This window comes from Pristiophorus japonicus, chromosome 6, assembly GCF_044704955.1.
Source record: "Pristiophorus japonicus isolate sPriJap1 chromosome 6, sPriJap1.hap1, whole genome shotgun sequence".
Taxonomy (NCBI): Eukaryota; Metazoa; Chordata; class Chondrichthyes; family Pristiophoridae; genus Pristiophorus; species Pristiophorus japonicus.
Window position 1 is genome coordinate 51,091,883 of NC_091982.1, and position 26,942 is coordinate 51,118,824.

At 47.1% G+C, this 26,942-nt stretch overlaps 1 protein-coding gene across 1 annotated transcript; it reads left to right on the top strand.

Moving 5' to 3' along the window:
* Positions 1–1,233: 1,233 nt before the first annotated feature.
* On the top strand, positions 1,234–26,707 carry vma21 (vacuolar ATPase assembly factor VMA21). Its single transcript, XM_070882058.1, has 3 exons — positions 1,234–1,311; positions 17,912–18,021; positions 24,500–26,707. The coding sequence occupies exons 1-3, from the start codon at positions 1,256–1,258 to the stop codon at positions 24,640–24,642; spliced, it is 309 nt and encodes a 102-aa protein (XP_070738159.1). The 5' UTR covers positions 1,234–1,255; the 3' UTR covers positions 24,643–26,707.
* The last annotated feature ends 235 nt before the right edge of the window (positions 26,708–26,942 follow it).

The following is a 26,942-nucleotide window of genomic DNA, read 5'->3' on the forward strand; positions in this document are numbered from 1 at the left end:
AGGAATAAACAGGTCCTTTTCAGAATGGCAGGCAGTGACTAATGGGGTACCGCAAGGTTCAGTGCTGGGACCCCAGCTATTTACAATATACATTAATGATTTAGACAAAGGAATTGAATGTAATATCTCCAAGTTTGCAAATGACACTTAGCTGGGTGGCAGTATGAGTTGTGAGGAGGATGCTAAGAGGCGAAGAGGGTGACTTGGACAGGTTAGGTGAGTGGGCAAATACATGGCAGATGCAGCATAATGTAGATAAATGTGAGGTTATCCACTTTGGTGGTAAAAACAGGAAGGCAAATTATTATCTGAATGGTGACAGATTAGTAAAAGGGGAGGTGCAATGAAAGCTGGGTGTCATGGTACATCAGTCACTGAAAGTTGGCAGGCAAATAGCATGTTGGGCTTCATAGCGTGAGGATTTGAGTATAGGAGCAGGGAGGTCTTACTACAGTTGTACAGGGCCTTAGTGAGGCCACACCTTGAATATTGTGTACAGTTTTGGTCTCCTAATCTGAGGAAGGACATTCTTGCTATTGAGGGAATGCAGCGAAGGTTCACCAGACTGATGCCCGGGATGACAGGACTGACATATGAAGAAAGACTGGATCGACTAGGCTTAGATTCAATGGAATTTAGAAGAATGAGAGGGGATCGCATCGAAACATATAAAATTCTGACTGGATTGGACAGGTTAGATGCAGGAAGAATGTTTCCAATGTTGGGGAAGTCCAGAACCAGGGGACTCAGTCTAAGGATAAGAGGTAAGCCATTTATGACCGAGAGGAGAAACTTCTTCACTCAGAGTTGTGAGCCTGTGGAATTCTCTACCACAGAAAGTTGTTGATGCCAGTTCGTTGGATATATTGAAAAGGGAGTTAGATGTGGCCCTTACGGCTGAAGGGATCAAGGGGTATGGAGAGAAAGCAGGAATGGGGTACTGCAGTTGCATGATCAGCCATGATCATATTGAATGGTGGTGCAGGTTCGAATGGCACCTATTTTCTATGTTTCTATGCTACCGTACCCATAATACAACCCCTATTTAGAATGAGTACTTGTGCATTTGTTATTATAGTTTAATTAAGAACAAAAAAAGGAAGTGAGGGGAGTGAGCAGCTCCCCTTTCCTGCCCCAGGGGAGGAGCAACACCTTGAGGCTGGCACACCTGCAGTCCCAGGGCAGGAAGTGACGCCTTGATTGGGGGGGGGTCAGATGACACTCGGCAGGAGGCGGAAGTGCATCACGCGGGAACATGGAGCGGTCGGACAAGACGGCGTTGAACGCGGCTCCGGCTGCCGACTTCAGGGGGTGAGTGGCGATGGCGGGGAGTGAGCGGGGGAATTCCGGTCGCCGAGTTCCCCGGGCGCAGCGCCGTCGAACCGGGGGGGGGAGCGCGAAGCGAGGACGGTTTAAAAGGGAATGAAAAATCGGCCGAGCTTTAAAGGCGAGGCGCGACGCGGTGACGTCACCGCGCTCTGAGCCCGCTGCTTCCAGATCCTCCATATTTCTTCATATTTACAGCGTTCACAGGATATACAACACAGCCCTGCACCTGTTTATTTTTTGCTGTTGATGATTCTGTCATCTCCATTTAATAGAAACATAAAAAATAGGTGCAGGAATAGGCCATTCGGCCCTTCGAGCCTGCACCACCCATTCAATATGATCATGACTGATTATTCACCTCAGTACCCCTTTCCTGCCTTCTCTCCATACCCCTTGATTCCTTTAGCTGCAAGGGCCATATCTAACTCCCTCTTGAATATATCTTCTCTGAGTGAAGAAGTTTCTCTTCTCAGTCATAAATGGCTTACCCCTTATCCTTAGACTATGACCCCTGGTTCTGGACTTCCCCAACATCGGGAACATTTTTCCTGCATCTAACCTGTCTAGTCCTGTCAGAATTTTATATGTTTCTATGAGATCCCCTCTCATCCTTCTAAACTCCAGTGAATACAGGCCCAGTCGATTCAGTCTTTCCTCATATGTCAGTCCTGCCATCCCGGGAATCAGTCTGGTGAACTTTTGCTGCACTCCCTCAACAGCAAGAATGTTCTCCCTCAGATTAGGAGACCAAAACTGCACACAATATTCCAGGTATGGCCTCACCAAGGTCCTGTACAACTGCAGTAAGACCTCCCTGCTCCTATACTCAAAACCCCTAGCTATGAAGACCAACATACCATTTGCCGCCTTCATCGCCTGCTGTACCTGCATGCCAACTTTCAGTGACTGATGTACCATGACACCCAGGTCTTGTTGCACCTCCCCTTTTCCTAATCTGTCGTCATTCAGATAATAACTTTTATTTATATAGCACCTTTAACGTAGTGAAATGTTCCAAGGTGCTTCCGAACAATTTTACAACATGTTAGATATTGACCATTGAAGGAAAGGGAGAAAAACGTGAGGAGAAAGTGTAAAAGGAGGTTAAAGGCTCGTGTAAGAAGCGGCAGCCAAAATGCGCACGCAGATAGAAACAGGTGAACAAAAAAGAAATTCACATTACATTTACACCATGCCTAGACACCTCTATTGTTTCTTAACTTGCCCTGTTACCATCTCCTTTTGTCTCGCACCATCATCCTGTGTGTCTCTTAATCTCTCCTGCCATGCACCTCTTACAGACCTTCCCTTTCCCTGTCCCTACACTTGCTCAGGAACCTGTTGCATCTCTAACTTTTTCCAGTTCTGACAAAGGGTCACTGACCTGAAACGTTAACTCTGTTTCTCTGTCCATCCTCTCTCATCGAACTACAGTACGCGGACGACGCTTGCGTGTGCGCACGTTCAGAGGCTGAACTCTCAAGTCGTCGTCAACATCTTTACCGAGACGTACGAAAGCATAGGCCTTGCACTAAACATCTGTAAGACAAAGGTCCCGCACACAGCACTGGCCTCCCCCAGTCATCAAGATCCACGGCGTGGCCCTGGACAATGTGGACCACTTCCCATACTTCGGGAACCTATTATCAGCAAGGGCAAACATCGACGACGAGTTTCAACACCGCCTCCAGTGCGCCAGCGCAGCCTTCGGTCACCTGAGGAAGAGATGGCTCGAAGATCAGGCCCTCAAATCTAGCACCAAGCTTATGGTCTACAGCGCTGTAGTGATACCCGCCCTACTGTATGGCTCAGAGACGTGGGCCATATACAGTAGACACCTCAACTCACTGGAAAAATACCACCAACGATGTCTCTGCAAGATCCTGCAAATCCCCATGGAGGATAGACGCACCAACATCGGTGTTTTCGATCAGGCTAACACCCCCAGCATCGAAGCACTGACCACACTCGACCAGCTCCGTTGGGTGGACCACATTGTCTGCATGCCCGACACAGGACTCCCAAAGCAAGCGCTCTATTCGGAACTCCTTCACGGTAAGCGAGCCCCAGGTGGGTAGAGGAAATATTTCAAGCACACCCTCAAAGCCTCCTTGATAAAGTGCAACATTCCCCACTGACACCTGGGAGATCCTGGCCAAAGACCACCCTAAGTGGATGAAGAGCATCCGGGAGGGTGCTGAGCACCTCTAGTCTCGTCGCCGAGAGCATTTAGAAACCAAGTGCAGGTAGCGGAAGGAGCGTGCGGCAAACCAGACTCCCTACCCACCCTTTCCTTCAACGACTGTCTGTCCCACCTGTGACAGAGACTGTAATTCCCGTATTGGACTGTTCAGTCACCTGAGAACTCACTTTTGAAGTGGGAGCAAGTCTTCCTCGATTTCGAGGGACTGCCTCTGATGATAACTCTTGTTTCTCTCTCTCTCTCTAGATGCTGCCTGACACGCTCAGTGTTTCCAACTTCTTCTGTTTTTATTACAGAAAAGGCCGTTTGGCCAACCAGTCAATGCGGTATTTATGCTCCACTCACACCTCCTCCCATCCTTCTTCATCTAACTCTTTTTAGCATAACCCTTGATTCCCTTCTCCCTCATATGCTTATCTAGCCTCCCCTTAAATGCATCTATACTATTCAATTCAACTGCTCACTGCAGTAGTGATTTCTGCATTCTCATCAGTCTCTAGAGTAAAAAGGTTTCTTCTGAATGCCCTGTTTAATTTCTTGGTAACTAGCTTATATTGATGGTTTCTAGTGTCAGCCGTGGCTCAGTTGGTAGCAGCCTTGCCTCTTGAGTCAGAAGGTTGCGGGTTCAAGTCCCACTCCAGAGCACAAAGAAATCTTGGCTGACACTCCCAGTGCAGTACTGAGGGAGTCCTGCACTGTCGGAGTTGCTGTCCTTTGGGTGAGACGTTAAACCGCGCGCTCAGGTGGATGTAAAAGATCCCATGGCACTATTTTGAAGAAGAGCAGGGGTGTTATCCCTGGTGTCCTGGCCAATATTTGTCCCTCAATCAACATAACGAAAACAGATTATCTGGTCATTGCTGTTTGTGGGAGCTTGCTGTGCGCTAATTAGCTGCTGGGTCGCCCACATTACAACAGTGACTACACTCCAAAAGTACTTCATTGGCTGTAATGCACTTTGAGCCGTCCAGTGGTTGTGAAAGGCACTATATAAATGCAAGTCTTTTTCTTCATCCTCGATTACTGATACGCAGCCTGTGAGATAAGGGGCCTGAATTTGCAGTCGGGGGCTTCCCGTGGATGAATGCCTTTTCGAAGAGCGAGAAAAGTACGAACTTCCCTGATGGTCCCAGAGGTTCTTAGACCTGTGCTCCTGGGCCTGCAGGCTTTTGCCTGCGTAAAGGTCCACGTATCTGGGCCACGATTGCGTAGACCAGGCTAACCAATCCAAAAGGGGGATTCCTATTATGCTTATGGGGATTCCATTCGTGAATCGGAATCAACAACAACAACTTATATTTATAAAGCGCCTTTAATGCCTCAAGGCACTTCACAGGAGTCTTGAGATTTTAAAAAATTGACACCGAGCCACATAAGAGCAGGGGCTTAGTCAATGAGGTAGGTTTTAAGCAGCATTTTGAAGGAGAAAAGAGAGGCAGAGAGGTTTAGGCAGAGAATTCCAGAGATTAGGGCCTAGGCAACAGAAGGCATGGCCACCAATGGTTGTGATTATAATCAGGGATGCTCAAGAGGGCAGGATTAGAGGATTGCAGATATCTTGGGAGGGAGGGGGGTGGGGGGGGAGGGCTGGAGGAGATAACAGAGATAGAGAGGGGTGAGGCCATGGAGGGATTTGAAAGCAAGGATGAGAATTTTGAAATCGAAGTGTTGCTTAACCGGGAGCCAATGTAGGTCAGCGAGCACAGGGGTGATGGGTGAGAGAGACTTGGTGCGAGTTAGGACACGGGCAGCTGAGTTTTGGATGACCTCAAGTTTACGTAGGGTGGAAGGCCAGCCAGGAGTGCGTTGGAATAGTTAACTTTCGAGGTATGGATGAGGGCTTCAGCAACAGATGAGCTGAGGAAAGGGCAGAGACGGGCGATGTTATGGAGGTGGAAATAGGCGGTCTTAGTTATGCTGCGAACATGTGGTTTAAAAACTCATTTCAGGGTCAAATATGACACTAAGATTGCGAACAGTCTGGTTCAGCCTCCGACAGAAGTTGGGGAGAGGGATGGGCTGAAAACAAAGGCTTCAGTTTACCCAATATTTAATTAGAGAAAATTTCTGCTCATCCAGACCTGGATGTCGGACAACCGGCCTGACAATTTAGAGACTATGAAGGGGTCGAGTGAAGTGATAGTGAGGTAGAGCTGGGTGTCATCAGCATACATGTGGAAACTGACGCTGTGTTTTCAGATGATGTCGCCAAATGGCAACATGTAGATGAGAAAAAGGAGGGGGCCTAGGATAGATCCCTTGGGTGACACCCCCAAAAACCCCGGGAAAAAAACACAACTACACCCCAATTAAATAAAAATAACCCCCCAAAAACCCCGGGAAAAAAACACAACTACACCCCAATTAAATAAAAATAAATCATTGTGTTTAAAGTTTATTAATGTCAATTAAGTTAAACATTTAAAACAAAAATTTAATTTTTTGAAAAATAACAACTAATTTTAAAGCTTTTTTTTATGTTTAAATAATTAAAAAAAATATTTACTATTTATTTAAACTCTTACACTGGTAAAAGAAGGCCGTGCACCTGCTTTTACCGATAAAAGTTTTGTGGGCATTCATTGAGCAAGTAGAATGTCCATTTCCAGGGGGTGTGGTGGATCTGTCAAGCTGAAACTTGACAGATCGCAAGTTCCAATTTTTTGCGTGGTGCATGCGAAAACCGGAATTTGCAGGGTACTTTACAGCGCGTATGCGGTCATAGTTCCTGGGAAATCCAGGCCAAGGTTATAATTTAGGAAGTAAAAACAGAAAATGCTGGAAATACTCAGCAAGTCAGGCAGTATCTGTGGAGGGAGAGAAACAGAGTTAATGTTTCAGGTCAATGGCCTTTAGTCAGAACTTGAAATGTTAACTTCGTTTCTCTTCCCACAGATGTTCCCTGATCAGCTAAGTGTTTCCAGCAGTTTGTGATTTTATTTCAGATTTCCAGCAACCGCAGTATTTTGCTATTGTTTAATTTAGAAAAGGCGCAGAAAAGATTTACGAGATTGGTCCCAGGGATGAGGGTGGTGGTGAGTCTGGAGTCGCATGCAGACCAGACTGGGCAAGGACGGCAGATTTCCTTCCCTAAGGACATTAGTGAACCAGATGGGTTTTTACGACAATCCGGTAGTTTCATGGTCACCATTATTGATACTAGCTTTTTACTGCAGATTTATTTAATTAACTGAATTTAAATTCCCCAGCTGCCTTGGTGGGATTTCACATGTACTTTTTATGGGGGAGACAGGGAGATGAAGGAGGAATTGTTCTGGGAAAAGGACACATGCATTGCGTTCCAGATGAGTGAAATTGTGTCAATTTGACAGTGGGTTCATAGAATCATAGAAATTTACAGCACGGAAGGATGCCACTTCAGCCCATCGTGCCTCCGGCGACAAAGAGCTATCTAGCCTAATCCCACTTTCCGGCTCTTGGTCCGTTGCCCTGTAGATTACGGCACTTCAATTGTTTTTCCAAGTACTTTTTAAATGTGGTGAGGGTTTCTGCCTCTACCACCCTTTCGGGCAGTGAGTTCCAAACCCCCACCACCCTCGGGGTGAAAATATTCTCCATCAAATCCTCTCTAAACCTCCTCCCAATTACTTTAAATCTATTGCCCCTGGTTGTGGACCCCTCTGCTAAGGGAAATAGGTCCTTCCTATCCACTCTATCTAGGCCCTTCATAATTTTATACACCTCAATAAAGTCTCCCCTTGGCCTCCTCTGTTCCAAAGGAAACAACCTCAGCCTATCCAATCTTTCCTCAGAGTTAAAATTCTCCAGTCCAGGCAACATCCTCGTAAATCTCTGTACTCTCTCTAGCGCAATCACATCTTTCCTGTAATGAGAACATAAGAAATAGGAGCAGGAATAGGCCATTTGGCCCCTCGAGCCTGCTCCGCCATTCAATAAGATTATGGCTGATCTGATCATGGGCTCAGCTGCACTTACCTGCCCACTCCCCTTTATCCTTTATCGCTCAAAAATCTGCCTATCTCCGCCTTAAATGTAGTCAATGACCCAGCCTCCACAGCTCTCTGGGGCAGAGAATTCCACAGATTCACAACCCTGAGAAGAAATTCTTCCTCATCTCAGTTTTAAATGGGCGACCCTGTGGTGTCTAAATGTGGTGCTCAGAACAGCATGCAGTACTCTAGCTGTGGCCTAACTAGTGTTTTATACAGTTCAAGCATAACTTCCCTGCTCTTGTATTCTATGCCTCAGCTAAAAAAGGCAAGCATTCTGTATGCCTTCTGAACCACCTTATCTACCTGGTCTGCTACCTTCAGGGATCTATGGACATGCACTCCAAGGTCCCTTTGTTCCTCTACACTTCTCAGTGTCCTACCATTTAATGTGTGTTCCCTTGCCTTGCCTGTCACCCCCCACCTGCCCAAATGTATTACTTCACACTTCTCTGGATTGAATTCCATTTGACTGTTCTGCCCACCTGACCAGTTCATTGATATCTTTCTGCAGTCTACAGCTTTCTTCTTCATTATCAACCACACAGCCAATGATCACCACATATTATCTGCAAACTTCTTAATCATAACCCCTACATTCAAGTCTAAATCATTGACATATACCACAAAAAGCAAGGAACCTAGTACTGAGCCCTGTGGAACCCCAATCAAAACAGCCTTCCAGTCACAAAAACTCCCATCGACCATTACCCTTTGCTTCCTGCCTCTGAGCCAATTTTGGATCCAACATGCTACTTTGCCATGGATCCCATGGGCTTTTACTTTTGTGACCAGTCTGCCATGTGGGACCTTATCAAAAGCTTTGCTAAAATCCATATAGACTACATCAAACGCACTACCCTCATCGACCCTTCTTGTTACCACCTCAAAAAAAAATTCAGTCAAGTTAGTCAGACACGACCTTCCCTTAACAAATCTGTGCTGACTGTGTCCTTGATTAATCTGTGTCTTTCCAAATGAAGATTTATCCCGTCCCTCAGAATGGGCTATGATGAAACTTTGAGAGAAGTGATGAAACTGTTTTTTCTCCTTGACTTGTGACTGGGAATTACTTTTAGCTTTAAGCAATCTTTGTGATGACTTAACAAAATTGCCCCTTATTTTCATTTGCCCAATTGTCACTGTTTCACATTATTAACAACTGTGTGCAACATAGAAAATAGGTGCAGGAGTAGGCCATTCGGCCCTTCTAGTCCTGTGTACTGAAATCGGGGACATTGCCAACTGGTGTGAGGTTTTACATTTGGGAATTTTTTTCTTTAACACATACACCCAGCAAAAAGGAGAAAGTAGACTTGTACATTACAGAAACAGGCCACTCACCCCATTAAACCTACACTGATGTTTTTCTATGCATCAGTCGTTTGATCTAAAGGCACTCTCCTTGCTCCCTATGCCCTTTTATTATTGCTCTTCCCCCCCCCCCCCCCAACAGCTATATTATTAACTTTTTGAAAGTACTGTCGAACTCTCCTTCAAAAACAGTTTGATAGAATTTTTTTTCAGCCTCCCCATTCTTTTTGTGAGTGTTTTAAAATTGTGCTGTCTGATGACTCTCACTGAGCAGTGGAAATAACATATCGCTATTGAGCTTTGTTATAAGGCTGCGTCTATTTATACTAACTGAAAGACAGCTGTTTCTCTGATTGGCTGTCCATTTTCATATGACCTATTGCTGATTGGTACCCTTGGAGGATAAGCCACATCTTGAAGTTCCTCTGGAATGTGTTAATTGGAATTGCGCAGCCCAAGTTGACTGACTGACTTTCCAATTTGTAGTTTGATCCATTTTGACTTCGATCCATTTTGACTTCAGAAGCCACAGAGGATAGATCTCCCCAAAAGCCACCAAGTTCCTGCTGTAGACCATTACCCCAGCATAAGTACATCTCTCCCCCAACTGAAGTCCTTTATACCAGCGCAAGTGCTGCCTGCCACAGCCAAAGTCCCATACCTAAGTGCAAGACCTTACTGCCCCCACACAGATGGGGCGTTTTGTGTGGATTGTTAACAGGTTTATTGGGTATGAAGTGAATAGTGACAGTGTCATGACTTCTGGATTTCATCCACCCCGGCAATGTCCCTTGTAACACATGCACCGGGCTTGCACGCACCAGGGGGTAGGAAGAACGTAATCTGTCTTCTCTAAGTTTACTCTTTCCCCGTGTCACTCCGCCCGCTCCACCAAGCACTCTTCCTTTCCCAAGTTGATCTCTCCTCCTCCACCGTCCCCCCTCCAAACTCACCCCTCTTTCTGCTCCTCCCCCCACCCCCCCCAGCTCTCTCCCTCTCCCCACCCCCAAAGCGCTCTCTGCCTTCCGCCCCCGCCCGCCCCAAAGCGCTCTCTGCCTCACTCCGCACCCCGCCTCAAAGCGCTCTCTCCCTCTCTTTCTCCCCCCTCACCATCCCCGGGTGCTCTCTCTCTCCCTCCCCTCCCCGCGCGCGCGCACTCCCCCTCCCCGCGCGCGCGCTCTCCCTCTCTCTCCCTTCCGTCCCCGCGCGCGCACGCTCTCTCCCTTCTCTCCCCGCGCGCTCTCTCTCCCTCCTTCCCTTCCCGCGCGCACGCACGCTCTCCCTCCCCGCGCGCGCTCTCTCTCCCTCCCTCCCTTCCCTCCCCGCGCGCGCGCTCTCTCTCCCTCCCTCCCTTCCCTCCCCGCGCGCGCGCTCTCCCTCCCTCCCTTCCCTCCCCGCGCGGGCGCTCTCTCTCCCTCCCTCGCTCCCCGGTCGCGCGCGCGCTCTCTCTCCCTCCCTCCCTCGCTCCCCGGGCGCGCGCGCGCGCGCTCTCTCTCCTTCCCTCGCTCCCCGGGCGTGCGCGCGCGCTCTCTCTCTCCTTCCCTCGCTCCCCGGGCGTGCGCGCGCGCGCTCTCTCTCCTTCCCTCGCTCCCCGGGCGTGCGCGCGCGCGCTCTCTCTCCTTCCCTCGCTCCCCGGGCGCGCTCGCGCGCTCTCTCTCTCGCTCCCCGGGCGCGCGCGCGCGCTCTCTCTCTCGCTCCCCGGGCGCGCGCGCGCGCTCTCTCTCTCGCTCCCCGGGCGCGCGCGCGCGCTCTCTCTCTCGCTCCCCGGGCGCGCGCGCGCGCTCTCTCTCTCGCTCCCCGGGCGCGCGCGCGCGCTCTCTCTCTCGCTCCCCGGGCGCGCGCGCGCGCTCTCTCTCTCGCTCCCCGGGCGCGCGCGCGCTCTCTCTCTCTCTCGCTCCCCGGGCGCGCGCGCGCTCTCTCTCTCTCGCTCCCCGGGCGCGCGCGCGCTCTCTCTCTCGCTCCCCGGGCGCGCACGCGCTCTCTCTCTCGCTCCCCGGGCGCGCGCGCGCTCTCTCTCTCGCTCCCCGGGCGCGCGCGCTCTCTCTCTCTCGCTCCCCGGGCGCGCGCGCGCTCTCTCTCTCGCTCCCCGGGCGCGCGCGCGCGCTCTCTCTCGCTCCCCGGGCGCGCGCGCGCGCTCTCTCTCGCTCCCCGGGCGCGCGCGCGCTCTCTCTCTCGCTCCCCGGGCGCGCGCGCACGCACTCTCTCTCGCTCCCCGGGCGCACACTCTTCCCCGACGCGCACTCTTCCCCATCTCCTCCCAGGCTCTTTCCCCCTCTCTCTTTCTCGCTCGCGCTCTCTCCCTTCCCAGCCACATGCGCACGCGCTCTCTCTCTCTCTCTCTCTCTCTCTCTCTCTCCTCCCTTCGCTTCGCTTCACTCCCCCTTTGCCCTCCCTTCGTCCTCCCTTCCCTTCCCCTCCCCCCTTCGTCCTCCCTTCCCCCTTCTCTCCCCCCTCCCTCTCTCGGCCCCTTCTCTCCCCCCCCCCCCCTCTCTCTCAGCCCCTTCCTTCCTCCCCCCCCCCCTCTCTCAGCCCCTTCCTTCCCCCCCCTCTCTCAGCTCCTTCCTTTCTCCCCCCCCTCTCTCAGCCCCTTCCTTTCTCCCCCCCCTCTCTCAGCCCCTTCCTTCCCCCCCCCCCTCTCTCTCTCGCGCGTGCTCTCGCTCTCTTCTCCTACCCCCCCCCCCCTTCAAAACCAGGCTCTCTCATTATCTCTCTCCCCTTCTCTCTCCCCGCAAGCTAGCTCGTGCTCTCTTGGGGCGGGTGTGTGGGTGTGCAGAGAGCCTTGGGGGAGGGGAGAGACACACATTGAGGGGTATTGGAGGGGAGAGAGAGAAAACTCATGGAAGACAGATCACGTTCTTCCAACCCCCTGGTGTGTGCAAGCTCGGTGATGTGTAATAAGTGACATCGTTGGGGTGGATGAAATCCAGATGTCACGAAACTGTTACTATTCACTTCATACCCAATAAACCTCTTAACAATCTGCACACAATGCCCCATATATGGGGGGGGCGGGTAAGGTCATGCGCTTGAGTAAGTGACGTCGGCTGGGGAGATTTGCACTTGCGCTGGGGTAAGGGTCTTCAGCTGGGGGAGGGAAGCTTTTGCATGGCACTGGGGAAAGGGACTTCGGCTGGAATTTGGTGGCGTTTGGGGAGATCTATCCTCTGTGCCTTCTGAAGTCAAAATGGATCGAACTCCAAATTGGAAAGTCAGCCATGCATTCCAGAGGAACTCGGTGTGGCTTATCCTCCAAGGGGACCAATCAGCAATAGGTAGTGTGTAATGGAGAGCCAATCAGAGAAATGGCTGTCATTCAGTTAGTACAAATAAACGCATCCCTTTTTATCATGCCCTAATATTTGAAAAATATATTTTTGAGATGTGGGAAATGCCAGCAAGGCCATATTGGTTGCCCTGACAAGGTGGTGATTAGTTAGTCTTCTCCTTGAACCACTGCAGGTGATGGTGTTCCTAAATGGTGTTAGGTAGGAATCTCCAGGTTATTGACACAGCGACTGAGGGAACGGCAATATATGTCCAAGTCGCCTATGGTGTGTAACTTGGAAGGGAACAGACGTAATGGTGGTTCCACAATATTGCTACCGTTGCCCGGTTCTGTTGCTGACTTTTAGGGCCCAAGTTTCCACATGATAAAAAAACGGGCGCCCCTCCAAGCTGGGCACCCGTTTTTCGCGCCTAAAACGGCGCCGGAAAAAAAACAAGCGATTCTGGAGCGCTTTCCAGCTCCTTGTCTGCTTGGCGCGGCGCCCAGGGGGGCGGAGCCTACACTCGTGCCGATTTTGTACGTGGGAGGGGGCGGGTACTATTTAAATTAGTTTTTTTCCTGCCGGCAACGCTGCACGTGCGCGTTGGAGCGTTCGCGCATGCTCAGTGTGAAAAAAACATTGGCACTCGGCCATTTTTGTAGTTCTTTGTAGCTGTTTAGTTTTTGAACATTTTTTAATAAAAGTACATTGCCATTAGCACAGAGGCTTCTTGTAGCAGTGAGAAGGGCGCAGGAAGCCTCAAAGTTGAGACAGCCGTTTCCCGACGACCTCCCCCTTTTGCCGTCGGGAAATGGCTCCTCAATTTCTGAGGCTTCCTGCAGCCTTCTCTCTTTCCCACCAGCCGTCTGGAACGGCTCCCTCCCCCCCCCCCCCCCCCCGCGATCGTTGGCTCCCTTCCCTTCCACCCCCCCCCCCCCCCCCCCCCCGCGTTCGTCGGCTCCCTTCCCTTCCAACCCCCCCCCGCGTTTGTCGGCTCCCTCTCCCCCACCCCCGCGCTCGTCGGCTCCCTTCCTTTCCCCCCCACCCCCTCCCGCTTTCGGTCGGCTCCCTCCTCCCTCCCCCCCCCCCCCCCCCCCCCCGCCCGCGTTCGGTCGCCCCCCCCCCCCCCGCGTTCGGTCGGCTCCCTCATTTTGTGAGGCTTGCTGCACCATTCTTCCTGGCTGAAGCACTTTCACACAGGTAGGAAGATGATTTATTTAACCTTTTCTTTGCTTATAAATGTTTATTCAGGTTGGATTTATTTGTATAAGTATAAATAAGGATTGATTGTAGAATTTAATGACTTCCCTTCCCCCCCCGCGTTCTGGACGCCTGATTTGTAACCTGCGCCTGATTTTTTTAATGTGTTCTTTCAGTTTTTTCAGTTCTACAAAAATCTTCACTTGCTCCATTCTACTTTAGTTTGGAGTACATTTTTACCGTGGAAACTTTCAAATCAGGCGTCAGTGGCCGGACACATCCCCTTTTGAAGAAAAAATTCTGTTCCAAAGTAGAACTGTTCTACCTGACTAGAACTGCAGGAAAAAAAATGTGGAGAATTGCGAATTTTAAGATAGTCCGTTCTCCACCAGTTGCTCCTAAAAATCAGGCGCAAATCATGTGGAAACTTGGGCTCTTAATGCTGTCTGAAGTGGTCTAGTAAGTCCTTCAGTTGTAAACAATCATTGAGGTTCATAACTTTCAACAAAAATATATTCCAATGAGAAGGGATAACCATCTATGGCTAACTAAGGAAATAAGGGATGGTATCAAATTGAAAACCGGGGCATACAAAGTGGCCAAGACTAGTGAGAGGCCAGAGGATTGGGAAACTTTTAAAAGCCAACAAAGAACGACTAAAAAAAAAAGAGGGAAGATAGATTATGAAAGCAAACCTGCATTAAATATAAAAACAGATAATAAGAGTTTCTACAGGTACATAAAAAGGAAAAGAGTGGCTAAGGTAAATGTTGGTCCCTTAGAGTATGAGACTGAGGAATTAATAATGGGGAACAGGGAAATGGCAGAGACTGTGAACAAATATTTTGTATCGGTCTTCAAGGTAGAAAATGCTAAAAATATTCCAATAGTGGATAATCAAGGGGCTATAGGGAGGGGGGAACTTAATACAATCACTATCACTAAAGAAGTAGTACTCTGTAAAATAAGGAGACTAAAGGCAGACAAGTCCCCTGGACCTGATGGCTTGCATCCTAGAGTCTGAAAAGAAGTGGCTGCAGAAATAGTAGATGCATTGGTTGTAATTTACCAAATTCCCTAGATTTTGTGGAGGTCCCAGTAGATTGGAAAACAACAAATGTAACGCCCCTATTTTAAAAAGGAGGTAGACAGAAAGCAGGAAACTATAGACCAGTTAGCCCAACATCTGTCTTTGGGAAAATGCTGGAGTCCATTATTAAGGAAGCAGTAGCAGGACATTTGGAAAAGCATGATTCAATCAAGCAGAGTCAACATGGTTTTATGAAGGGGAAATCACATTTGACAAATTTGTTGGAGGTTTTAAGGATGTGGATAAGGGGGAACCAGTGGATGTGTATTTGGATTTCCAGAAGGCATTCGATAAGGTGCCACATAAAAGGTTACTGCACAAGATAAAAGTTCACGGTTGGGGGTAATATATTAGCATGGATGGAGGATTGGCTAACTAACAGAAAACAGAGAGTCGGGATAAATGGGTCATTCTCAGGTTGGCAAACGGTAACTAGTGGGGTGCCGCAGGGATCGCTATTGGGTCCTCGACTATTTACAATCTGTATTAATGACTTGCATGAAGGGACCGGACCGTCTGTAATGTGACCAAATTTGCTGATGATACAAAGATGGGTGGGAAAGCAAATTGTGAGGAGGACACAAAAAAATCTGTAAAGGGATATAGATAGGCTAAAGTGAGTGGGCAAAAATTTAGCAGATGGATTATAATGTGGGAAAATGTGAGGTTATCCACTTTGGCAGACAAAATAGAAAAGCAAATTATAATTTAAATGGAGAAAAATTGCAAAGTGCTGCAGTCCAGAGGACCTGGGAGTCTTTGTGCATGAAACACAAAACGTTAGTATGCAGGCACAGCAAGTAATCAGGAAGGCAAATGGAATGCTGGCCTTTATTGCAAGGGGGATAGAGTATAAAAGCAGAGAAGCCCTGCTACAACTGCACAGCGTATTGGTGAGGCCACACCTTGAGTACTGCGCGCAGTTTTGGTCTCCGTATTTAAGGAAGAATATACTTGCATTGGAGGCTGTTCAGAGAAGGTTCACTAGGCTGATTCTGGAAATGAGGGAGTTGGCTTATGAAGAAAGGTTGAGTAGGTTGGGCCTATACTCATTGGAGTTTAGAAGAATGAGAGGTGATCTTATTGAAACATAAGATAATGAGGGTGTTCGACAAGGTGGATTCAGAGAGGATATTTCCACATAGGGGAAACTAAAACTAGGGGGCATTGTCTCAGAATAAGGGGCCATCGATTTAAAACTGAGAATAGGAGGAATTTCTTTTCTGAGGGTTGTAAATCTGTGGAATTCTGTGCCCCAGAGAGCTGTGGAGGCTGGGTCATTGAATATATTTAAGGTGGAGATAGATGTTTGAGCAATAAGGGAATAAAGGGTTAAGGGGAGCAGGCAGGGAAGTGGACCTGAGTCCATTATCATCATCATAGGCAGTCCCTCAAAATCGAGGAAGACTTGCTTCCACTCTAAAAGTGAGTTCTTAGGTGACTGAACAGTCCAATACGGGAATTACAGTCTCTGTCACAGGTGGGGCAGGCAGTCGTTGAAGGAACGGGTGGGTGGGGAGTCTGGTTTGCCGCACGCTTCTTCCACTGCCTGCGCTTGATTTCTGTATGCTCTCGGCGACGAGACTCGAGGTGCATGATCTTATTAAATGGTGGAGCAGGCTCGAGGGGCCAAATGTCCAATTCCTGCTCCTATTTCTTATGTTCTTTGAGGTTCAGTAATAATTTCATTGCCAATTCTAAATTTGTTATTGTGAAATGTCATTAAATACAATGTACCTGTGTATTCGATACAGACCACTGCTTTAACTGTTAAATGTATTTTTTCAGCTGATGTGTAAAGATAGCTATGTTTATTCAGAGTAAATTGTACCATTAAGTTTACATCATGTTACATTTCGAATGCTTCCTCAAAAACAAACTGCAATGGTTTCAAACTGTTCACTGTGGCAAAGTGCCCAATGCTCTAAGAACACTGTGTTAAGAAACTTCCTCCTCATTCTTTGTGACAATTTTAAATTGAGTCCTCATCACTCTCTCCCCAGTGAGAGACAGTCATCCCTTTTCACTATCAAAAACCTGTTGAATCTCAGCTCAGCTTTCTCTGTTCAATGGAAATAGTCCCAGTATCTCAAGTCTAACTTTGTAACTTGTTTCCTCTCCCTGTTGAATCCAAGCTGTATGCTCTCTGGCTTCAGTGTCCTTTCTATTATGGAGTGCTCCAAACCGCGCACACTACTCTCTGGCCTAACTCTCGTTTTGTACAAAGTTATTTTGTACTTTACTCCTGCGCTGTGTACCCCTATTGGTCTTTTTTGTGGCTCTATGCTAACTCTCGCGTTCAAGTATTTTCACCCCAAGACCCTTCTGTTCCTACACCTGAAGTCTCTTTTCCCCTCAATGCATGACCTCAGCCTTTGCATTAAATTACTTCTGCCAGCCAGTTTCCAATTCCACTAACCTGCCTATAATCCTGAGGTCCCGTGTGTGTCTCGATGCTCACTGATCTGATCCTGAATTATCGCTTCTTAATCTTGCTCATAACTGATATTAGACAAACTGGGCCTTGGTTACTGGGTTTTTGTTCTCTACTTTCTTGAACAGAGGTTTTACACTGGCACCCTTTCAGACCTCTGAAAAAATTGTGGTTGGAGTCATCTCTGACTTTCTTCAATGGTCAAGAATGCATGCCATCATGACTTATCCAGGCGGAGTTGTAACTTTTTTTTAAAGCCAATTCATGTTCTACATTTATCTCTAATATTTGTTCCACAGATAGCATATTAGTTATGTTACTGGACTAGTAATCCAGATTCCTGGACTAATAATCCAGAGACTTGAGTTCAAATCCCACCACGGCAACTGGGGGAATTTAAATTCAATTAAATAATCTGGAATTAATAAGCTAGTATCAGTAATGGTGACCATGATACTATGGATTGCTGTAAAAAAAACCATCTGGTTCACTAATGTCCAATAGGGAAGGACATCTGCCGTCCTTACCCGGTCTGGCCTATATGTGACTCCAGACTCACAGCAATGTGGTTGATTTTTAAATGGCCTAGCAAATCACTCAGTTGTCCCAAACCTCTACAACAAAGTCAGCACTGTGGAGTACCTTCACCACACGAACTACAACGGTTCAAGAAGGCGTCTCACCATCACCTTCTCGAGGGCAATTGGGGATGGGCAGCCTTGCCAGTGATGCCCACATCCCATGAAGGAATAAATAAATAAAACAATCTTCTAGTTACTACACCTACCCTCTCGCTCATTTATTATTAGATTTTCTAATAGCTCTGTGCTATCTCCATCCTGCACAAATATCCCCTGTGTACTGAGAGGTTGTCTTGCTCACAACCACCAGGGATGCGATCTTTTCAATGTGTGAAGGTAAAGTGGAAAAATTGTTTTTGTTTGCATTGGCTATCTGCAGGCTTGGAAGGTCACGTTCTCAGCCTTTCCAGCCAAGTCTGTTTAAAACTGGTTGTAACATTGCTAAAATGGGGCTTGGTACGTATAGACTTGTTTGCAATAATCACTGTGCAGATCTGTTAACGCTGATTTTGGTCATTTTCAGAAATGATGGCTCATTGTTATCCGTGCTGAGGACTCTTCTGTTTTTCACATTCCTAATGATCACTTTACCAATTGGGTTGTATTTTGGGACAAAGTCTTATGTGTTTGAAGGTAACTGCATCTTTAATATAATGATTTCTGGTGTAAAGGTGTGTTCCTCAATTGATTGAAGATAATTGATGGATTGCATTGTGATCCAGCCAATTCATTTGACTACCAGTATCTTATGAAGCAAAAGTTTCATAAAAGCTGGAGATCAATCCTCAGTCTCCGTTCCTGAACTGTTAGTTACCAGTGTCAGTTACTGGAGTATGGATTCTATGTTGCTTTTACCTATTGCTGTCCAGCCAAAGCAAAGGAATGCTTCTGGAGTGTGACTGAAGAGGTTCTAGAAACACGAGTCAAGGTGCAACTTGTTTACTTGTGTCCTTATGAATTTAATTTGCATGTACATCAATAGCTTATAAATGTGTGAAAATGTATTGTAGGTGATTGGTAGGAATGGAATTTGTATTCATCTGTGTTTGGTAGAGATGGGTTTATATAACTTTTTGCACATTCTAACTTTTTAACCCAATTCATGTCACTAGTGTGAAAATATGTCTGGGAAGGTAAAAAGAAAAGTCAGCCGTCCAGACACTAAGCTCTGGAATTCCCTCCCTATACCTCTCCGCGCCCCTCTCCTTCAATGCACTCCTTAAAACTGCTCACTATTCAAAGATCATCCTCGAATGCAAGGATAATCCCCGGCTTCTCTCCTCCCCCACAGACCGTCCTCTTAAACTTCCCTCCTGTGGCTCCTCCTCCACCCTTACCTCCAATAACAAGTGCGAGGAGCTTATGGACTTTTTTGTTACAAAGATGGATACCATTCGTTCAGCTGCGACTGCTACTTCTCTTGCCCAGCCTATCGGGCCAAACTTCCCCTAATGTTCCCCGTTGCCCTAGCCCTGGACTCTCATCTTTGTCTGGATTGTATCCCATATCCTGCCATGCTGCCTCCGAGCTCATCTTGTCCATGCAATCCACTTGACTTGAGGGACCGTATGGCCTACTCTTGCACCCAATTCTTATGTTCTTGGGTTCTTGCTCCCTCGACCCCATTCGCACCAATCTGACCACCCAACATCCCTTCCTGGCCCCCATGTTAGCTGAGGTTCTCTCTCGTCAGGTACTGTCCCCCTCTTCAAACCCACCCTTGACCCCACTGTCCTTGCAAACTACCACTCCATCTCCAACCTTTCTTTCCTCTCCAAAGTCCTTGAACATGTTGTCACCTCCCAAATCCGTGCCCATGTTTCGTGAAATTCCATGTTTGATTCCCTCCAATTAGGTTACCGCCCCCACCACGGCCCTTATCAAAGTCACAAATGACATTCTATGTGACTGGGACCATGGTAAACGATCCCCCCCTCCTCTTTCTCGAAATATCTGCAGCCTTTGACACAGTCGACCACACCATCCTCCTTCAACAGCTCTCCTCCATTGTCCACCTTCTCTTCCTTGTTTTGAAATCTCCCTATAGCCTCGCGCCCCCCTCCCACCCTATCCATGTAACCTCATCCAACCTGAAAATCCTCTGATCTCTGCGCTCCTCCAATTATCTTGTACATCCCCGATTTTAATCGTTCCACCATTGGCTGATGTGCCTTCAGCTGGTAGACCCTAAGCTCTTGAATTCCCTCCCTAACTTCTCTGCCTCTCTACCTCTCTCTCCTTTTAAGATGCTCCTTAAAATGTACCTCTGACCAAGCTTTTGGTCATCTCTCCTGAAATCTCCTTCTGTGGCTCAGTGTCAACATTTTTATTGATAATGCTGCTGTTAAGCGCTTTGGTACGTTTAGCTACAATAAAGGTGCTATATAAAAGCACGTTACTGTTAAAACCTACCTCTTTGACACTGGTCCCAATGTCTCATTGGCTCGGTGCCAATTTTTGTCCGATTACGTCCAGTGAAGCGCCTTGGGATGTTTTACTATGTTAAAGGCAGTATATAAATGAAAGTTGGTGCGTTAGAATTGAACATTTCCATGTGTCCAATGGTCATTTTTATTGTGCCAATCCCTCAAGGCCATTCTAAGTCCGCTAAAGTAAAACCATTCTTAAATCTGGAGCATAATTTTTTTTTTTAAACTGAACATATAATTGAAGTTGAATCAGTTGGAATATAAAATATCCTTCTGTCAGTAGGTCCCTGGTTTTGGGAGATTTTCAATAATGCTGAAGAGAGCCTAATATTACAGTAATAAAACTACTCGGATGTTAGCTTTCACTAATAATCCTACAATATAAAAATGCAAGGGCAGGTTTTAAATATAAAGACCTATGCCCACCCTGTTGCCCTTTTTTCCTCCTTTGTCCCATTTTTTAATTCTTTTTAATGCATTCTAGTCCACTGTATTTGGCCATAAGTTTCTATTTTTCCAAGTTTAAATTAGCCTCTGTGAAGAAGGGTAAAATTCCCCAGTGTTCCTGCTCCTGATTCCTTCCCAGCGACATTGTGATTTACCAGCAGTTTAGCTTAAGAGTTCGTGGCTCCATGACAGGCAAAGTATAGTTATTACAAATACAGATGGTGTAGTTTGCAAACATCTTTCGAATGCAATGACATACTATTAATAAACTGAAATTGTGATAGAATGGTAACTTTTTCATACTCGTCAGACCTGCTAATCTATAAAATCATGACTGGAGAAGCACTAGAAGGGGTGACAGCGTTTGGGTCTGATCCCCATGTTCATGTAAAGGGCACAAGAGCTGCTGCATCTGCATCGACCCCTCATTTTTCTGGATTATTCTGCATCAACATAAACCGTTTGCTTAGTAACAAAGCTATATACAGGGTTCAAGTCCCACTCCAGGGACTTGAGCACAAAAATCTTAAGCCGACACTCCCAGTGCAGTGTCATAGTCATAGTCAACATCTTCACTGAGGCGTACGAACAGTAAACATCCGTAAGACAAAGGTCCTCCACCAGCCTGACCCCGCCACACAGCACTACCCCCCCCCCCAGTCATCAAGATCCACGACGCGGGCCTGGACAACGTGGACCACTTTCCATATCTCGGGAGCCTATTATCAACAAGGGCTGACATCGATGACGAGATTCAACACCACCTCCAGTGCAGCCTTCGGCCGCCTGAGGAAAAGTGTTCAAAGGTCAGGCCCTCAAATCTGGCACCAAGCTCATGGTCTACAGGGCTGTAGTGATACCCGACCTCCTGTATGGCTCAGAGACATGGACCATATACAGTATACACCTCAAATCGCTGGAGAAATACCACCAACGATGTTTCCGCAAGATCCTGCAAATCCCCTGGGAGGACAGATGCACCAACGTTGGCTTGCTCGACCGGGCCATCATCCCCCGCATCAAAGCACTGACCACACTTGACCAGCTCTGCTGGGCGGGCCACATTGCTTGCATGCCTGACGCAAGACTCTCGAAGCAAGCGCTCTACCCGGAACTCCTACACGGCAAGCGAGTCCAAGATGGGCAGAGGAAACATTGCAAGGACACTCTCTCAAAGCCTCCTTGTTAAAATGCAACATCCCTACCGACACCTGGGAGTCCCTGGCCAAAGACCGCCGAAGTGGAGGAAGTGCATCCGGGAGGGCGCTGAGTACCTCGAGTCTCTTCGCCAAGAGCATGCAGAAACCAAGCGCAGGCAGCGGAAAGAGCGTGAGGCAAACCTGTCCCACCCATCCATTCCTTCAACAACTGTCCCACCTATGACAGAGACTGCAATTCCTGTATTGGACTGTTCAGTCACCTAAGAACTCACTGAGTGTTCCTTGATTTCGAGGGACTGCCAATGATGATGATGAGTGCTGAGGAAGCGCCGCAATGTTGGAGATGCCGTCTTTCAGATGAGATGTTAAACTGAGGCCCCGTCTGCTCTCTCAGGTGGACATAAAAGATCTCCTGACGCTATTTCAAAGAAGAGCAAGGGAGTTATCCCTGGTATCCTGGTCAATATGCATCCCTCAACCAACATCACAAACAGATTATCTGTTAATTTTCACATTGCCATTTGTGGACTTGTTGCTTATTACTTCTTTGCTCGCTGTGTACACATTCACTGCCGTGTTTCCTACTTTACAACAATGACTACACTTCAAAAAGTACTTAATTGGCTGTAAAGTGCTTTGGGACATCTGATGGTCATGAAAAGGCGCTGCTCTTTTAATCTTGAGCGGTGTAAATTCACCAAAAGAGAGAGCTTTGATGTACTTGGTTTGATTTGATTTCAGATTAATAGCACTTCATTGCACTCGAAAGATGTTTGCAAATTTCACCATCTGTATTTGTATTAAATAAGTCATTTAATAATTATACTTTGCCTGTTATGGAGGCACATCATTTCAGATGTCCATGAACTCTGAGCCAAACAGATGGCAAATCACAAGGTGCCATTGGCTGTAAAGCATTTTGGGAATCTGGTAGTTGTGAAAGGTGCTATAGAAATGCAAGTCTTTTCTCTCTTTGCTGCTTCTGCCTAGGGACTGTTTTGGGACCCAGAGCTCTGTTCTTCATAATGGAAGTTTTAAGTGCAGAATTAACCATCACTTGCATCCCTTTTACAGCTTTGCTTTCTAACACCACCTCCTTTTCTATTTCTGCACTACTTTCTCTGCCGCGGTCCACACCCAGCACAAACAGACAGAACAGCTCACCTTGTTAAAGCTGTTTCAGTTGTGCCTAATGCCAACTAAAACGCAGACACATCTAGATCTTGCTTTCTGTCACCATGTAGCTAATTCTCATTCTGCAGCGCATCTCAAGGGGTTGAAATGCAGAACCATGACTGTGAAGCTCCAACGGTTCATCCGTATAATTGCAACCCTCAGATTAGTTAACTGTCATAGCCCACATTCTAGGTTTATTTTATAACTTGTAATCACAAGTACCAATATTTTGCACTTTGTTATGGCAACCCTTCATTTAAACTCACTTGATTTGAAACCCACATGATCTGATGAGCAGTAAAGAGAGCACTTTTATTTATACAACACCTTTTGTCCCAAAGTGCTTCGCAGCCAATGAAGTACTTTTGAAGTGTAGCCACTTGTAGGCAAACACAGCAGCTAAGCACACGTCAAGGTCTCAAACAGCAGTGAGATAAATGACCAGCTACTCTGTTTTAGTGGTGTTGGTTGAGGATTAAATGTTGGCCAGGACACCAGGAGGATTGCTCTCTCCTTCAAAATGATACCCTGGCATCTTTTACATCCATCTGAGAAGGCAAAAATGGCCTCAGTTTAACTTCTGATATGAAAAATATCACCTACAATAGTGCAACATTTCCTCAGTGCTGCACCACGGTGTCAGTCTAAATTGTGATTAAATCATAAAATAGCACAGCAGAGAAGTCGTCCATCGAGTCTGCGCCGGATCTATTGCAGAGCAATCCAGTTAGTCCCACTTCCTCGCTCTTTCCCATATCCCTGCAATTGTTTCTCCACGTATTTATCCAATATGTGTTCCAGTCTCTGGAGTGGGGCTTGAACCCATGACTTTGGCTCAGGCAAGAGGGCTAAGCCAAGTCTGACACCTTATAACATTGGGGAAAAATGTACTGAATGATGCACAGAATCTGCTCCCATTGCGAGACAGTTTTCAAATATCTACCAGTAAAAAAAACACAAGCTATGTGTTCACTGCTGTTTTCCATATCAACTAACCAGATTCTATCAAATACAAATCCTCCCAGAAATGTTTCTTCTCCCCCCCCATCCCCCTCCCCCATCTCCCCCCCCTCCCTCCACCACCCCCATCTCCCCCCCCCATCTCCCCCCCCCTCCACCACCCCCATCTTCCCCCCCCCCTCCACCACCCCCATCTCCCCCCCCCTCCACCACCCCCATCTCCCCCCCCCTCCACCACCCCCATCTCCCCCCCCCTCCACCACCCCCATCTCCCCCCCCCCCTCCATCTCCCCCCCCCCCTCCACCACCCCCATCTCCCCTCCCCCCTCCACCACCCCCATCTCTTCCCCCCCCCCCCCCCCCCCTCCACCACCCCCATCTCCCCCCCCCCCTCCACCACCCCCATCTCCCCCCCCCCCTCCACCACCCCCATCTTCCCCCCCCCCCCCTCCACCACCCCCATCTCCCCCCCCCTCCACCACCCCCATCTCCCCCCCCCCCCCTCCACCACCCCCATCTCCCCCCCCCTCCACCACCCCCATCTCCCCCCCCCCCCTCCACCACCCCCATCTCCCCCCCCCTCCACCACCCCCATCTCCCCCCCCCCCCTCCACCACCCCCATCTCCCCCCCCCCCCCCTCCACCACCCCCATCTCCCCCCCCCCCCCTCCACCACCCCCATCTCCCCCCCCCCCCCCCCCCTCCACCACCCCCATCTCATCTCCCCCTCCACCACCCCCATCCACCACCCCCATCCCCCGTTTGGTGATATCAGCCCCTGCAACAAGAATCCATTATCATTTTCATGTTGGCTTTTTCTCTGCTGTCCCCCACCCTCCTTAAATAAATAAATAAATCCCAACTTTGTATTCAAAAGTAGCATTGTATAGTTTTTGATGCATTACAAGTCCTTTTTAATGTTACCTTTTTCCTTTTCAGCTGCACTTGGGATGTCAAACAGAGACAGCTACTTCTATGCTGCCATTGTTGCTGTGGTGGCTGTTCATATTGTGCTGGCCTTGTTTGTATATGTGGCATGGAATGAAGGCTCGAGGCAGTGGCGCGATGGCAAGCAGGATTAAGTGCAACTTTGTTTGAATGGGATCAGGCTGCTGCCATTCAAACGTCAATTCTGGGGGATGGATCTGAAATGCAGAGGCAGAAGAATGCCTGAAAAGCATGCCATAAAACCCATCTGGTTTCTTTTGGGATTGGAAGTGTTGGTGCAAAGTGAAGAAAAATGGAAGTTACAGTACAGTTGGAGCTAATCAACTTTCAAAAATGGTGCCTGTCTTATTATTTCCCCCATCTTGTCATTAATTCAACAGTTGAGAATGCAAGACTATACACATGCACTTTAAATGTACCCTATTTACATTTACTGGCAATATAACACTTGCGGCTTCAAATATGGCCTGCCAATGCTTAACACGTTTGTATGCAATTTATATGTTACCTTAACACAAGTGCTAACCCGTTTAAAATAGCAGAAAGGAATTCTCATAACTCTAGTGTTTGAAGAACCTAGTTTCAGAACACTGATCTTGTGCTGCAGTGTGCAGAAATGGTGTTTGCACTATTAAGTATTCTGTGAAAGGTGTCTACTTGTGTCTAGATCTATTATTGCGGTGTAAGTTACGTTGTTAATTGTGAATTCTGGCGAAGTAATAGATATTATCTGTAATCCAGCACAAGCTATGCCTTTCTTTTGCATATTGCTAATAATGTAATAGTCGTTGTGAAAGAGTGCTCAATGTTCCGTAATCTTATTTACATATTGGAATTGTAAAGATCCAGAAAGCTATTCCAACTTTACTATTTTGTTCTAATCTCCGAAGGCACCTGATGGAATGTAAACGCTTTAGAAGAATATGCATTTTGGGATATACTCTTTCCCTAAGGAAGCTGCTATCTTCCAGCTGCAATAGCTTTCTATTGGATCTAGTCTATCATGTTTGTTCTTTTCGGCTCCTCAAGTGATGGTATAGTTTTTTTTAGAATAGCTCAACCAAGACTGGCATTGCATAGGGAAAGTTAAGGATGTACAACATGGCCCTGGAATCTTAGCATTTTAGTCTTGTTTCTGATTTTTTTTCAAAGCTATAAGGCTAGAAATTGCTATTGGCTAGACTCCAGCACTAAAATTACGAGCTTAAAGACTAGATTGCATCTTTGAAGCTTTTCAAACCAGCTATGAAAATGTTGATGGACTGTATGGCAGCTAATGTTTTTCTCCAATTCTTCCAGAGCAATTTACAAGATTTCGCCACCCCACACACACACACACACACACACACACACACACCCCACCCCACACACACCTATAAGACTGCGCTCCCATTAAAATAGATGAATAGAAGGATTCATTCTGAACATTTTGTTCTAATGTGAAGCTTTCCTCCGTCTAAATGAACAAAACTTAAGACACTGTGAAGCATGCCGTTCAATAGACTATACAGCAGTGGAGGTGTACAAAGTTGGAAGTTAACAATGCTTTGAAACAGACCTGTGTAAGGAATGATCCATACTGTCTTTTAAAAAAATTGTTCCTTGATTTTGTAAGAGCACATCCACAACGTCCAGGACCAGGATTAAAAATTATGCAGGGTATATTGAAATTCTGGGATTAGTAAGAGTTAGCCCATAATTATGCTTTTTACAAGTACAAAGTGTTCTTGTTTAGGCACTCCCTCCCACACCCTCTTTCCCCAGAGAGGTGGATTGCTAAAAATTATGTAACTAGTGTAAGTGAGCATTACTTTAAATCAGGAAATATTAGCAAACTATTTTGCACAGCCAGAGGCTACCAGTACTTAATTTTGCTGATAAACGTGTGTTTTAAATTTAAATGCATCAATGTACAAAAATTATTTTTAAATCTGCTGATTTGCAGTAGCTCAAAAAAAACATAATCTTGCGAGCTGGTAGTTGTGGAAGTCCCTTGAGATTGAACTTATTTTGAGTCAAGCCTTGAAAAATGCATTGTCAGCCCACTTCTGTTTAATGTAAGTTATGTTACAAAATATCTAATTGTAATGTGATGAATTTATTTGGGATTTGTACTGTCCTTATTTAATTTATGAAATTCTACAGTATACTTTGGTACCATATAATTAGGTCAAAACTCATAAAGCAGATTTGTTTGAATATGATTTCTGGTTGTTTTCTTCGCTTGCAAGCCCTAAAGATAAACTAACTTATTTACATAGTGCTTTATCATATTTTTTAAAAAAGTCAGTTGGATAAGAACATAGGTAATAGAAGCAGGTGTTGGCCATTTGGCCCCTTGAGCCTGCTCCGCCATTCAATAAGATCATGGCTGATCTGATCTTGGCCTCAACTCTATTTTCCTGCACTATCCTCATATCCCTTGATTCCCTTA

Excerpts from the sequence above, each read along its gene's own strand:
- vma21 (XM_070882058.1), top strand. The coding sequence starts at position 1,256 with ATGGAGCGGTCGGACAAGACGGCGTTGAACGCGGCTCCGGCTGCCGAC. Across the intron at positions 1,312-17,911 it reads CCGGCTGCCGACTTCAGGGG|AAATGATGGCTCATTGTTAT; the intron begins GTGAGTGGCGAT and ends GGTCATTTTCAG. Across the intron at positions 18,022-24,499 it reads AAAGTCTTATGTGTTTGAAG|CTGCACTTGGGATGTCAAAC; the intron begins GTAACTGCATCT and ends TTTCCTTTTCAG.